The sequence below is a fragment of the Panthera tigris genome, chromosome D2 (assembly GCF_018350195.1).
Source record: "Panthera tigris isolate Pti1 chromosome D2, P.tigris_Pti1_mat1.1, whole genome shotgun sequence".
Taxonomy (NCBI): domain Eukaryota; kingdom Metazoa; phylum Chordata; class Mammalia; order Carnivora; family Felidae; genus Panthera; species Panthera tigris.
Genome location: NC_056670.1, coordinates 33870811 through 33886369, shown reverse-complemented (window position 1 = coordinate 33886369; position 15559 = coordinate 33870811). Strand labels below are relative to the sequence as shown.

Sequence of the window (15559 nt, the reverse complement as noted above, 5' to 3'; positions counted from 1 at the left end):
CAGAGAACCACAACCCAAAATAGCCTGAACACTTTTGTTATCTCAACCAATGGGCAGCTAGCCATTCGTTCCTTCCTCTTATACATATTCTACTTGTTTCAGACAAAGCCCACTATAAATTCACTGCAACTGTTCAAATTTGGCTACATCAGATGCTTCAAAGCTGGGGATGAAAAATATACATTGCACAAAATTTTTATTACAATATTTTTCACATAAAAAAGAAATGCTATGTACATGTTCACTTAGTTAAAAGAAAATTATATTGCACACCTATGTCACAGCTTGACACTAGAAATAAAGTAATGAACACAACAGACATGGTCCCTGCCATTTGAGAACCTATAATCTAGTGGAGAAAACAAACACTGACTAAGTATGATGAATGTCACAGGAGAGTATACACATGCCATGCTGAACTGGAGAAGAAGACCAGGAATAAAAATGACCTTCTCAGTTTTGATACATATGAAGCATAAGCATTTTATATGTGTATAAGTGGCTAATAATTAAATAAGTATATAAAATGATGAAACCACTTTTTTAACAAATATACAAGAAATATTAAAATCCAAATAAGTCCCATCCCCATTAAAGTAGTTGCCTTAATGCTGCCCTTATTCCTGGTCTGTAACAGAAGAAGCCAACTTAAGACACTGTGGTTAATACCATAGGACTTTTACTCTAACCTTTATTCTGTCCACTTAGAGTTACACCAGTGCTATTTATACAAAAGCTTTAGAAAAACCCAACTTTCAGGGCACCTGGGTGGCTCAATCGGTTAAGCGGCAGACTCTTGATTTTGCCTCAGGTCATGATCTCGTGGTTTGTGAGATGGAGCCTGCAAGGGGCTCTGCGCTGACAGTGGAGCCTGCTTGGGATTCTCTCTCTCTCTCTCTCTCTCTCTCTCTCTCTCTCTCTCTCTCTCTTTCTCTCTGCCCCTCCCCTGCTCATGTTCTCTCTTTCCCTCAAAATAAACAAATAAACTTAAAAAAAAAAAAAAAAAAAAGGCCCAACTTTCTACTACATAGATACACAAATATTTAAATTCAGGCCCTATTAAAATTAAAACCATAGTTGTAGAAACATTATAATCTTCAAAACTCTCCAGTTCTCTCAATCACATGAGTAAATGTTAAGTATTATTGGAACAAAGTTCACAACCTGTCCCATCCATTTATCTCTTTTGATCCATAGTTTTTCATTTTTCTTTTTTTTTTTTTTCCAGAAAGAGAGAGAGAAAGTATGAGCAATAGAGGGAAAGAGAATCTTAAGCAGGCTCCATGCCCAGTGCAGACTCATGAACTGTGACATCATGATCTGAGCCAAAATCAAGAGTCAGTCGCTTAACTGACTAGGTCACCCAGACGCCCCTTCATTTTTCAAATGAAAGTTCATGATTCCCCAAAGAGTCCACAAACTACTTCAAATACTATTTAAATACAGAAATCCTACAAAACTACTTTAAATACTATTAGTTGTAATAGGCTTTCAATCTGAGCAGGCATATATACTATAAAAAGCCTTTATCTGTTTTGCAGGCATAAATACTTCTGTGCTGATCTATATGTACTCTTTTTTTTTTTTTTTAAAGAAATGCTACAAAATCAAATGTTACTGTGAAACAGAACCATACCTTCACATCATTCTTTCCACATAGGCCCGTCATGCAGGCCATGCCAAAGAAAGGTTTTAAACAGATAACCTTGCCAGGCCCAGGACAAACGGAAACTCTATGACTAACAGCATTCTCATTGTTTCAGACTCTAGGTGGAAAACTTCCACTGATATTTAATAACTTTGCTCTAAGTGGACACAGAATAGTGGAGTAGAGAAAGCAAAGGATACAGAGGAAGAAAAATAGAGTTTGGGTTCAAGCTATACCACTAACTAGCTGTGCCACTGTGGGCAGGTTACTTAATTTCTCTGATCTATATAGTATCCTCATCTATAAAACCAGGACCATCGCAATACCTACCTTAATGGATTTACTATGATACCGCATATGAAAGTATTTTATTGGGGCACCTGAGTGGCTCAGTTGGTTAAGCGTCCAACTTCAGCTCAGGTCATGATCTTGCAGTTTGTAAGTTCGAGCCCCACATCAGGCACTCTGTTGTCAGCGCGGAGCCCACTTCAGAGCCTCTGTCTCCCCCTCTCTCTGCCACTCCCCCACTCACTCTCTCTCAAAAATAAACATTAAGGGGCGCCTGCGTGGCTCGGTGGGTTGAGCTTCTGACTTCGGCTCAGGTCATGATCTCGCGGTCAGTGAGTTTGAGCCCCGCATCGGGCTCTGTGCTGACAGCTCAGAGCCTGGAGCCTGTTTCAGATTGTGTGTCTCCCTCTCTCTCTGCCCCTCCCCTGTTCATGCTCTGTCTCTCTCTGTCTCAGAAATAGATAAACGTTAAAAAAATTAAAATAAATAAATAAATAAACATTAAAAAAAAAGTATTTTATTAACTATGAAGGATTACACAAATGTTATTATTCACTTTATTTTTTCCTTAATATAGGAATTATATGCTCATTTTAAAAATTGGAAAATACAGGAAAATATGAAGAAGAAAAAAATCACCCACAGGCCTATCACCATTATTGTTGTTGTTTTTTAAGATTTTGTTTTTTTCAAGTAATCTCTACACCTAATGTGGGGCTCAAACTCACAACCTTGAGATCAAGACTTGCATGTTCTTCCAACTGAGCCAGCTAGGCACCCCCGTTATTTATCTTAACTGAAATAAATCTAACATCAACCAAAAAAAAATTAGAGCAAAAATAATTTCGGATGTTAATGATAATTTATAAATGACAAAATTAATTGCTGATCTTTTTTTAAGAGCAGAACGGCCTTTCCCATGTATCAGTTTAAAGTAAAGACAATCCTGCTATTTGTACCACAGCTGGTCTCAACAGGGTATAATATATGGGTGAGGCTCATAAAAGTCAAGGCCACAAAAACTCCCAAAATAAATATTTCATGAGCCCAAGGAGGAGTTACAACACATGCCCTCAGATGCAATGGAGAAGGCAAAGTGTCTGAAGTCCCATTAATAAAACTACCATGACCATATGATCACAAAGACTGACAGATTTCTATGGGCCACTTCAGTGGGAAAAAAAGAAAAATTTATATGCCATGCTACAAAACAGGCAGTCTAAGACTTCTGACTTTTTCACACTGCTCATTGAATCCCACCCTTGGAAATTCTTACCCCTCCTCTGTTTTTCGTTTCCCACCCTTCTTTGTCTCAGCACCTCTTCCTTGTTTTGTTTATTACATTAGAATCACTCTCTATGTTTAAAATGGCCTTATTCTATACAATGGAATATTATTCAGCAGCAAAAAGGAATGAAGTTCTGATACATACTATGCTACACTGTGGATGAACCTTGAAAACATTATGCAAAGTCAAAGAAGTCAGAGACAAAAGACTATATATTTTATGATTCCGTTAACACAAAATGTCCAAATAGGCAAATCCACAGAGACAGAAAGTAGACTGGTGGTTGTCTAGGCCTGAGAAAGTGGGGGATCGAGAGAATGAGTGACTGCTGATGGGTACGAGGTTTCTTTTTGACGGGATAGAAACTTTCTAAAATTAGATTGCAGTGATGGTTATACAACTCTGTCAATATATTTAAAAAACACCTAATTGTACACTTTAAATGGGGGAATTGTATGGTATGTGAATTACATCTCAACAAAACTGTTTTTAAAACATGGTCCTCCTCAGGATCCTGAAAAAAAGGACATGCAAATAAATACTCCCATCTTACCCCTCCCTAAGTGTGGAGTAAAAATGATAACTCAGTTGCAATAAGATATGTATAAAAAGTGACCGGACTACTTCTGTTTAACAAATATACTTGAAATTACAACTCCAAATGAGTCTTACCCCTCCAAAAGTAGTCACCTTAATGATGCCCTAAGTCTAAACTTGGTCCTCAGATTCTCAATAATTCTATGCCTCTGTTTGGGTCATTCTTTCCACTTAGGATGCTTTCTTACCACATGTTTAAATGTTCAAATTCCAGCTGTCTCAAATGCTACATCCTCCTTGAAGCCTTCCCGATTCTCCCACCGAAAGTAACCTCACCTTCCTCTGAACTTCCACAGTACTTCACTTCCTTAGTGTCACTTGGGACTTTCAATCTAGTATTATACTTATTCTGCCCAGAATCATACTTACTGCTTTGACATTAAAAGGGAGTCTCCATAAACACCTGTTTGATAAGTGAGTGACTATGCTTAACAATCAAGAAGTTCATCTTCATCTGGTAAACTTTCATTGTGGAAATGTCCAAAAGGCACTCGGACTCAAGAACGACACATAAAATAGTAGGGCTAAGGAATGCCCACCGCAGATAAAATTTTCTGGACTAATTTGACACATATATGTAAATAATCTGAGAGAAATTCTCAAACAGAAGCACTGGAATAAAGATATAACTTCCCAAGGTAACTGAAAGAAGCCTGAATTATATCGATTCCAGAATATTTGTTCAAAAATCAGTTTCATTATTTTATAATAACACAACGTTTTTTCCTAGCAAAACCTGAGGGCACTAGTATCAAGTTCCACTAGCTTTCCTCTACTGTATTTCTAGTTAACTCCTTCTCCATTTTCGCTGCCACACTCAAAGTCCAGGTCCTCAATTTTTTCATGACCAGCCAACTTAAAAGTTCTCCTAATTTATCTCCTCTCCTACAGTTCCTTCTTTCCTTCAGCAATACTTATTGGGCCATCCTGTGAGGCCTATTCTCCAGACACAACCTAGTTGAGAACTTGACACATGTACACGATTCATCACAACACTCAGTAGCATATATATAAGGGCCACAGTTGGCATTGAGAATTCCACGCAATGGGTAGGTCCCCTGGCCTCCAGAGAACACAACCTATACAGTCTCCCTCAAAAACTATTCTCATCCACTCCTCCCTCCCACTGTCTTTGTTCATCTTGGATAAGATGATTGGATAAGGCCTTCTGTTTAACTGCCATATGTCATACACTGACTTCGTCTCTAATTTCTCTCCAACTTACTTCCTGAGCTAGTCCAGACAATATGCTTGTTGTAACCTGGAAATGACTTACCAGTACCTTTGTTCATTTTAACTATCAGCACAATCCTCCCAACTTTCTCTTTGCTAATTCAGATGTACCACCAACCTCAAGTCCCTTTCTTTGTATGTATTGGGATGCAACTATATGTTTTTGTTTTTGTTTTCAGCTCATGACTGGCCTTATTTCTTTTGTATTTGTCTCACGATACCTTTGCAGTGTTTCCTAACTAAGGGTGTATCACAACCACCTATGAAGCTTCTGAAAAATGCAAAGGCCTTGAGACTACCCCATGAAAGGCTCCTCAGTTAAGTCTGAGATGGGAGCTGGACAACTTTATTCCTAAAAACCCCTCTGGTGATTCTGATGCACACCAACCTGAGAACCACTGATTTATTACAATGCTCCCTAGGCAGCATTCACTTCTTATTAATTCATGCAATGAAGCTCATAAATAACTTTTCTCTAAATAGCCTAACCAGATATCAACCCCTAGACTAAACTAGCTCTGTTCCAAGTGCAACATGTGGTTTTAAGATTTCATTTCCTGAAGTATTCCATGGGGGGACACTATTACTCTGCCTCTTTACATTGTTTCCTATTTGTTGAAAAATGGAGGTCTGGAATGCAGCCATGTTAGACAACACTACTTAAGAATGTACTCTGGAGTCTTAGATTAAAATTAGTTACAAAAAGAACAAGAACAATATAGAACTAGATATTCTGAATGAATACTGCATTCTTACTGAGTAGATTCTTACTAAATCTATACAGAACGAAATTGAGGAATTTAGTCGGTGGGGTCCCCCCCCTTCCTAATTATCAGTCTCTTGAACTGGCTGAGAAGGACCCCTAAAGACTGAGGTAGACTTTCAGCTGCTAAAGTGCCACTAGTGCATTACAGTGCTCTAATCAGACAAGTAAACCAAGCCCCACCCAGACCCACAGTTGCCTCCCAAGCTGCCAACTACCCTGACATACACTATTTACACAGCTCAGTGGGGGAACAGTATGAACTTTTTCCAAAGTTGTCCCTTAGAGGCAGCAGGGGTCTGAGTGAGTCACCCACCCAGGGTGGGAAAGAAGTGTGATATTAGTCAGGGAAGTGTTAGGAGACTGGTCACAGCACCTCTTTTCCCATTTCAGAAGTGAGCTCCGCCTCCCCTAAGAACCACCTCTGTTATTAGTCACAGCTGTGGGCTACAGAGGTCTGCAGGGCCACTCAGCCACCCAGCAAAGTTGTGGGTTGGGGAGGAGACGCCCCGTTCTCCTCTCCGGCAGGGGCCTCTCTCCGGCAGGGGCCGCAGATCCCAGATTCCACAGGCCTCTCCCAACACTCCATCTTGCTTCCTGCCCGGAGGAGGGGCGGAGGAGGAGGGCCCCCAAGTCTAGAAAGGCCCCAGAAGGAGGAACCCGTTTGACAGCAGGTAAAGCCAGGTGGAAATCTCCACGGGAGGGAATAAAATGAAAGGCCGCAGGGTGAAGCAAAAGTGGAAAAGGGACTCGGGGTCATGAATTATTGCATAAAGAAATATAAAGAAATTACCCGGTGTTTGAGAGTGCCAGAGGTGTGAGCAGAAGTAGAAATGCCTAGGAAGGAAGGAGGAGACCGAGAGACGAGTGGCAAGTAAGACAAGTAGACAAAAGAGCCCGACTCGGGGAGCGCGGGGGGGAAGGGTGATGGGTGAGGGAGGTCTCCGGGTGAGGGGCAAAAGTATTAGAAAGGTGAACAAGGCCGCTCAAATAACAATCCCTCGAAGGAAAGGCAGGGGAGCGCGCCCGCACATAGGCCAGACTGGGGAGGCCTAAGAAGGAACTGAGAGCAAGACTGTCAACGCGAGGGGCGACAGCCTGCTGAGTGAAAGGGGCCATCAGACACCCTAACAACTATCCTTTACTGAGCGCCTACTGTGGGTCACGAGCTGCGCTAGGCACTTTACAAATACCACCTCGCTGAATCTTCACAACAAACCCGCAAGGCAGGCATTATTATGATTGCCCCCATTTTATGGATGAAGAAACTGAGGCCCAGAGAAGCATAGGGGCTCGCTCAAGGTCACAGAGTGGGGGGAATTGGGATTCGAACCCACGGCCATCTGGCTGCAGAACCCACGCGCAAAGCCACAGGCAGCAAGCCGGCAAAGGGGAGCCATTGGAATGTCTCCTCACCCCGCTCCCCACTCCAGGCCTAGCGCGCTCACCCGGACAAGGTTGCTGACTGCCGCCTGCACAGCGGCCACCGGCGCGGTGAGGTCAGGGATGGCTTTGCCGTCCACCTCGCCTTCCTCGTGCATGATCACCAGGTGGGAGATTTGCTGCGCCACCGGCTCCAAAATGCTCTCGATCGTGCGCGTATGAAACACCGGCATCGCGGCGGCAAGCAGGAGGCGGCGAACCGCTGGCTACAGAGAATTGGGAACGGCTGGGCCGGGAACCGGCAAAGAGACCGACTGCGAGCAGCAACTACGGAGTCGGGGCTTCCCTCGGCGTAACCAGCCCCGCGGGCGCCCCGCCCTCTCATGTAGCCGCGCCCAATGGCAGCACCATTTAGACCGGGTCCGCCACTCCTATTGGTCCCACTTCAAGATGCTCCGCCCTCGCTACCGCGCCGCCAAGAACCCGCCCCGCCCCCATTCCCAAGGGAGGGGCCTGGGATTGGGGCTGCGCCGCAGGGATTGCGACCGGATTCCGGAGACCTAACGCGGGGCGCTCCTTATAAGGGCATGGTGGGAGCGGAGCGTGCGGCTGGAATCAGCAGCCCCGCCCCCAGGAGCCACCTCCCGCCAGGGCTCTGCAGAGCTCCGCCCCTCTGCAGAATCACCTCAGCGGGGCGGGGTCTCCTCACCTCCCGCGGCTCGGGAGTCTCAAGAGATCAGGGTCTCCCCGCCCCCTCCTCAACTTTTCCCTTCGCACAATTCCCTCAAAATACTCTTTCCATTTCCTCTCAGTAATACGTGGAAATATTTTTGGTAAAACATTCATATAACAGGAATGCACATGTAACATGAGTGTCCCATTCATTCACACACACACACTCCACCCACTCCCTTCCTCAGAGATTTTCACTGTTAATAGTTTAATGTGTAGCCTTCTAGACTTTTGGGTATTCATTTTCTTGTACATGTATATTTTCTAAGTAAGTGGGATTAAACATTTTCCTGGAATTTGATATTTTTCCCCTTAATTAAAACCCCCTGGTTATCTTTCATCATTGATAAATATAGGTCTAACTTCATTCTTTTTTAATGGCTGCATGGTATTCCATTGCATTAAATCAAACAATTTATATAACCAATTTCCTACTAGTGGACATTTAGATTAAATTCTGTTTGTCAGTATCAAAAAACAATTCTGCATGACCAGCATTGTGTTGTGCTGCACGTGTGTAAATATCTAGGACAGAAACCTAGAAAGGAAGTAAAAATGAAAAAGTTTTATCAAAAGTTTTACATTTTGATACAACCAAATTACCTATTCCTCTCACAGCACACTTTATATTAAAGACATCTTGTGAATATATCTCTGATTCTCTTTCACCCAAACTTTCCCATTCCAAGGTAACACTTTCACTAATACCACCAAGCTGACATTCCTCAAGTCAAATGAAACTATTTCTCAAGGTCCCACATTTTCCAAGAGGCTAAACTATGTGTGTTTTCCTGTGCAATTTTTGAAGCTATTTTTGTCTGGTAATATATATCCCCTATTTCTACTCTACATGTTGCCAAATCCTGCATTTTTTTCTTCTCATAATATCGTCACTGTTTGGCTACTACTTCCATATCCTTATAGGTAACAGAATTCTATATCTATTTTAAGCTAACATTTATGTATACTTTATAACTTCTAGGCACTGTGTAAACCCTTATTCAAACTGAGGTATATGCAGTTTATACTACTTTTTCTCCCCCATTTTACAGATAAAGAAACAAGCTCTGTCGTTCATCTAAAGTTTCACCTAGGACCGGCTAAAGTTAAGGAAACCAAGCCAGGCATCTTCCCTTCCAATAGGCCTTCTTCCACAACCCTCAGCAGATGGGTGACCTCAAAAGACATGCTTACCTCAACACTGAGACTCACTAAGTAACTGCATCAAGGGAGGGAAAGAGACCCATGGCCACCTAACAGCTCTCAAACATGCTGTGGCCCTGATAGCTTGAGTTGGGAATGGCCACCATAATCCCTCACCTCTAGATGCTATGAGGAGCCCACATGGAATCCTGCCTAAGGCAGAAGGCAGAACAGAAACCAGCTGTGGTCACTGGACAGGAGTGGGAAAGAAAAGGTTAGTGGGGGCAGGGGACCAAGAGGCTGGGGGAGCAGGCTACCTAAAACCCATCCACAGGAGGTGGTGAGAGACAGGACCGTGCAAAAGTGGAGATTCCAAACCCCCGATGTGTGCTCCATTGTCTCATTGGACTTCTAAAATACAAACTCAAAGATAAAGTTGGGTTTTTTTTGTTTTTTTTTTTTTGAGAAAGAGAGAGAAAGAAAGAGAGAACGAGTGGGGGAGGGGCAGAGAAAGAAGAGGAAAGAGGATCAGAAGCGGGCTCTGCGCTGACGACCGATATGGGGCTTGAATTCACGAACCATGAGATCATGACCTGAGCCGAAGTCAGACTCTTAACTGACTGAGCCACCCAGAGGCCCCTCAAAGATAAAACTATAAAAACTAAGACAATAACCCACGAGCATTACACCTCAAATGTGAAGCTCTTATGAGTGCAGGGCCCTGTGCAACCACCCCGGCCTGTGAACCTCACCCTAGTTACACAGCTAGTAACCATGTTAGTCTGACCATGACTAACTCTTGATTACTAAACAGCTCGCAGGAACTCCCTTGCCTGATGGATCCTCTCTTCAAAACTAATAACATTTTTGTCTAGTCTACCACAGCTACCAAAGCTGTTTTCTCTGCTTATCTCACGTAGTAATAGTAATATATGGGCAATGGAATTACATATGATCTTTTTTCTGTAATCCTTACTCTGCCCCCACTTTAATAATTATATACTTAAGTGTAGTTTAACACTTTCTTCTGGCCCATGTATTTCCTGCAAATCAGCAGCAAGACTCAGAGACTTAATCATGCAATAGACTTCTAACTGTAATATATCATCCCTGCCTCCAATTTTATACTCCCGGCTACTCCAGACTAACCATATTAACCTCCCTAAAATACCACATGGGATGTCCAAGCCACATGCTCCCCTCCATCCACATCCATGTCCACGTCTGTCCACCTCCTCCCCCACACTCATGCACACCATCCAAAATCTTCCATGGCAACTTTTAACCTATGTTAACGTCAACGTCCTCCACAGTCTGTGTTCAGACCAACCTCCTTGCCTTCTCCTTCCTCATCCAGACCCACAGAAAGGTGGGTTAAATAGTGCAAAGAGCTGGAGTCATCTAGAGTTCAAGCCATAATCCCAGCTTCACAATTCGATTGGGATAGAACTCTGACAAGTAGCTTTTCTTCTCTCTCCCTGAATTTCTGTCTTTGTAAAAGTAGAATGATACCACCCTTATAGAGCTGATGTAAGGATTGTTAAATGAATTTGTGTAAAGCACCTAGGAGACCCTCAGGAAAAGGGAGCTGTTACTATGATTACAGCAGTCACAACAGTCACAAAATTGCCGGTGGAATTTTTCTTTTCAGCTTTTGCCTATATTTCTTTTCCAACTAAAACCTCTCTCTGGTTGTCTAAGTCTTATCTACTGTGGTAGGTAAAATTCTAAGATGTCTGTCTAGATTTCCTATCCCTGGTATAATCCTCAGAACTGCAAATGTAATGGACTTTATCTACACATGGTGATGTTATATAGCACAGTTGACCTTAAAATAAGGAGATTATCCAGGCAAGTCTGGCCTAATCACATCAGTCCTTTTTTTCTAAGTTTATTTATTTATTTTGAGAGAGAGAGAGAACACGAGAAGGGGAGGGGCAGAGAGAGGGAAAGAGAGAGAATGCCAAGCAGGTTCTGCTCTGTCAGTGCAGAGCCCAATTTGGGGCTTGATCCCACAAACCATGATCATGACCTGAGCTGAAATCAAGAGTTGGACGCTTGGGGCGCCTGGGTGGCTCAGTCAGTTAAGCGTCCGACTTCAGCTCAGGTCATGATCTCTCGGTCCGTGAGTTCAAGCTCCGCGTCGGGCTCTGTGCTGACCGCTCAGAGCCTGGAGCCTGCTTCCGATTCTGTGTCTCCCTCTCTCTCTGCTCCTCCCCCGTTCATGCTCTGTCTCTCTCTGTCTCAAAAATAAATAAACATTAAAAAAAAAAAGGGTTGGACGCTTAACCAACTGATCCTCCCAGGTGCCTATATTAGCCTCTTTAAAGCAAAGAGTTTTCTTCAGCTGGTCATGAGGTAGTTAAAGATTAGAACCACAGGAAGGATTTAACAAGCTGTCGATAGATTAAAGATGCAGGAAGTCACATGTCAAGGAATGCAGGCTGCCTCTAGGAACTGCAAGTAGACCCTGGCTGACAACAGGAAAACGTAGACCTCATTCCCACAGCTACAAGGAACTAAATTCTGACAGGTAGAATGATCTTGGGGGAGTGCCTGGGTGGCTCAGTTGGTTGAGCATCCAAGTGTTGACTTCAGCTCAGGTCGTGATCCCAGGCTCATGGGATTGAGCCCCTCCTCCACACCCAGTGTGAAGCCTGTTTAAGATTAAGATTCTCTCTTTCTCTCTCTCTTTCTCTCTCTCTCTCTCTCTCTCTCTCTCTCTGCCCCTGCCCTGTTCACGTGCTCATGCTCTTTCTCTCTCTGGAGAAGGAGAAGGAGAAGGAGGAGGAGGAGGAGGAGAAGGAGAAGAGTGATCTCGGAAACAGATTTTCCCACAGAGCCCCCAGATGAGAACTCAGTCCATTGGATACCTTGATTTCAGAATGTGATAATGAACACTGAACCCAGCCACACCATGAAGGACAAACATCTGACCTTTACAACTGTGAGATGAACATGAGTGTTGTGAGGTAACTTGTTACATAGCAATAGAATACTAATGCACCTACCTTCAAGGTCTACTTCTTTTTTTTTTTTTAATGTTTATTTTTGAGAGAGAGAGAGAGAGACAGAATGTGAGCAGGGGAGGGGCTGAGAGAGAGGGAGACACAGAATCTGAAGCAGGCTCCAGGCTCTGAACTGTCAGCACAGAGCCCAACACAGGGCTCGAACCCATGAACTGTGAGATCATGACCTGAGCCAAAGTAGGACACTCAACCGACTGAGCCACCCAGGCGCCCCCAAGGTCTACTAGTCCTTTCTATATGACTTCCCACCACAAAACCCTGGCATGAACTATTTATACAAACCCTTTTTCCTTCTTAAAACTTATCACAATTGCCCTTTTATTACATGACCACTTTACATTTCTCTCCTATTACAGAGACTGCTAAATGTCCCCCATACTTGTTCTGCTCTTTCTCCACAGTAATAGAACCCCAGATTTATAGCTGGGCACTTAGCCACACTGTTCCAATTTGACACATGGCAAGTTACAAAGCTTTGGTTTTCTCATCTCTAAAATAGGGATAGTAATCTTTTGGACCTTTTTTAATGGAAAGGGCTTAGCACAAAGTCAGCACGAGGAAAACATTAACAAAGGTCAATTCACAGCCTACACTAGACTAAGAAACTAAGTCACAAATAATGTGGTGAAGACCATGTTGTCATGTACCAAGCAGGAAGAGATCACGATAAGGACCTAAGGATAAAAAAGAGTTGATGGGACAGTGAAATCAATGTAGCTGCAAAGGAAGAATGTTTGGTTAGGAAGGCACCTAGAGGTGGCAGCATGTTCTGGGACATGATTAAATTATAGTAGTCTACCCTTATGCACAGGAGAGTACATTCTAAGACCCTCAGTGGATATCTGAAACTGCAGATGGTATCGAACCCTATATACACTGGTTTTTTTCCTATGATAAAGTTCGATTTATAAATTAAGCACAGTACGAGATTAACAACAATAACTAATAATAAAAGAGGACAATTACAACAATATACTATAATAAAAGTTGGTGACTATGGTCTTTCTCTCAAAATATCTTGCCATGCGATATTCACCTTTCTTCTTGTGATGCTCTAAGATGATAAAATGCCTGCATGATGGGACAAATGAGGTGAAGGACATAGGCGCTGTGAGGAAGTGTAGGCTGCTATTGCCCTTCTGATGTCTGTCAGAAGGAAGAACAGCTGCTTCGGGGCCACGGTGGACTGTAGGTCACTGAAAGCCCCCAAGTTGAAGCTTTGGATGAGGGGGACTAGTGTCATCAGACTAAAGTGAATGTTCACATGGCTCAAAGATAAGAATGAAAAGATAAATTTCCACAAGATTATAACCTGCAGAGGTTAAGGACTGTGTGACATTTGCTCGTGGTTGCAGCTGGCTCAACATCGCTCTGCCATATAATTAGTCTGAAGACCACTAATGACAGGGTACATTGTAAGATATGTAAAAATTTAGCATTTCTCGGTAAAAAATAATTGAGGAAGAGTTTTATTTTTAATGTTTATTTATTTATCTTGAAAGAGAGGGTGGGGGAGAGGCAGAGACAGGGTGACAGAGAATCATAAGCAGGCTTCACACTGTCAGTGCAGAGCTGGACACGAGGCTTGAACTCACGAATTGTGAGATCATGACCTGAGCCAAAATCAAGACTCGGACGCTTAACTGAGCCATCCTGGTGCCCCAGGGGAAGAGTTTTTGATGATGGCAATTATTTCACACAGTGCCCCATAGCATGGGAAGCTTTAAATTCTTCTAAGTCCGTAGCAGTTCTCCAGGTTACGTGAAAAACAGGAAGTACAGCTCTCTTTTATTACACAGACTGGGAAATTGAGACATAGTAGCAACTGTCAGTATGAATACAATATGTGGAAATTTTAATCAGGGAGAGAGCTGGGTATAAAATCTAAGTCTTCTGTATTTAGTTGTTTAGTTTAGTTTCTATGCTCTCCTAATTAGTTTTCGGACTGCTCTATGTCAGTTATGGGCCTGAGGATTGGCTTATACCTTCTCAATACTCTCTAGTATACTTCACGCCCACTTTGGTAAATCTACAATTTACACGCACACACTGCATCCCCCAACTCACACAGATGTACCTTCTCTGTTTATACCATCTCACCAACCTCTTCCCCACACTGTCCCCACATCAGAACCACACAGTGGCTCAATCAGTAGTTCTTCCTTTCTTCCCCAAATGCTACATGTACACCACACTCCTCCCTCCACCCCCACCCAAAACCACAACCACTTCCCCCATCACTTTGAAAACAGCAGGGCTCTTCTCTTTTCTTCTTTGTTACCCTTAACTTTATTGAGGTATAATTAACAAAACATACACACACACACACACACACACACACACACACATATATGCTATACAATGTAGTGTTTTGATATATATTCATACTGTGAAATGATTACTACAATCAAGCTATTTCACACATTCACATAGTTAACATTTTTTCTTGTGAGAATACTTAAAATCTACCCTTTATAAATATACAATACATTATTATTAACTATAGTTATCATGCTGTATGTTAGATCTCTAAAACTTATTCATTTTATAACTGGAAGTTTGTACCCTTGACAAACATCTCCCCATTTCTCCCACTACCCCCCACCCCCTGGTAATCACGCTTCTTTCTTTTCTTTTTCTTTTTTTTTTTTTTTTACTTTTTTAAAAAATTGGAGTACAAATATCTCTTCAAGATGTAGATTTCATGTCTTTTGGATTTATAACCAGAAGTGGGACTGCATTATCCAAAGAAGATATCTAAGCGGACAACAGGTATATGGAAAGGCACTCAACATCACTAATCATCAGGGAAATGCAAATCAAAACCACGTTGAAATATCACTTCACATCTGTTAGGATGGTTATTATCAAAAAGCCAAAAAATAGTAAGTGTTGGCAAGGATGTGGAGAAAAGTGAATCTTTATTCCCTGTTGGAAATGTAAATTGGTACAGGCATTATGGAAAACAGGAGGGAGGCTCTTCAAAAAATAAAAAATAGAACTATCTTATCCTGATCTTTTCCTTTATTCACCAATTTTTTAAAAATTCAGTATGGATTTAAATCATTTTCAGCTTCACATTTTTCCAGTGTTCTCACTTTTTTATTGCACTTCAACCTTCTACTCTGTGAGAAAGCTACAAAGAAGGTTATTAAAAATTACGTAAAATTTCAGCTCCCAGAGATAGCTACTAATAACATTTTAATATATTACCTTTCAGGCTTTTCTCTGCCCATATATATTTTTATGTGTGTGTTCATTTTTTTCTCACACAAATTTTTTACTGAGATAATTTACACACCATAAAATTTACCCTTTTAAAGTATAGTGTTCAATTTTTATTCCTGCTATTTTCACCTCAACATTATTATATCAAGAACATGTGCTCATGACATTGAATATTCTCCAAAACTTTTATAGCCATTTTAAAGTATGCAAGAATCATAATTTATTTA

The 15559-nt window shown here is 42.1% G+C and overlaps 1 protein-coding gene and 1 long non-coding RNA gene across 3 annotated transcripts in view; one reads left to right on the top strand and one right to left on the bottom strand.

Moving 5' to 3' along the window:
- Window positions 1-7547, bottom strand: part of VCL (vinculin) — a 110114-nt gene extending 102567 nt beyond the window's left edge. Inside the window, exon 1 of one of the 2 annotated variants that reach the window (XM_007095647.3) lies at window positions 7266-7547. In XM_007095647.3, coding sequence (XP_007095709.2) covers window positions 7266-7433 — 168 coding nt within the window. In that variant the 5' untranslated portion in view covers window positions 7434-7547. The remainder of the gene's footprint in view (window positions 1-7265) is intronic. The other variant, XM_007095649.3, reaches the window with a different exon arrangement.
- The window catches only part of LOC122232035, a 75616-nt gene that overhangs the window by 35830 nt on the left and 24227 nt on the right, over window positions 1-15559 (top strand). The window lies entirely within an intron of this gene.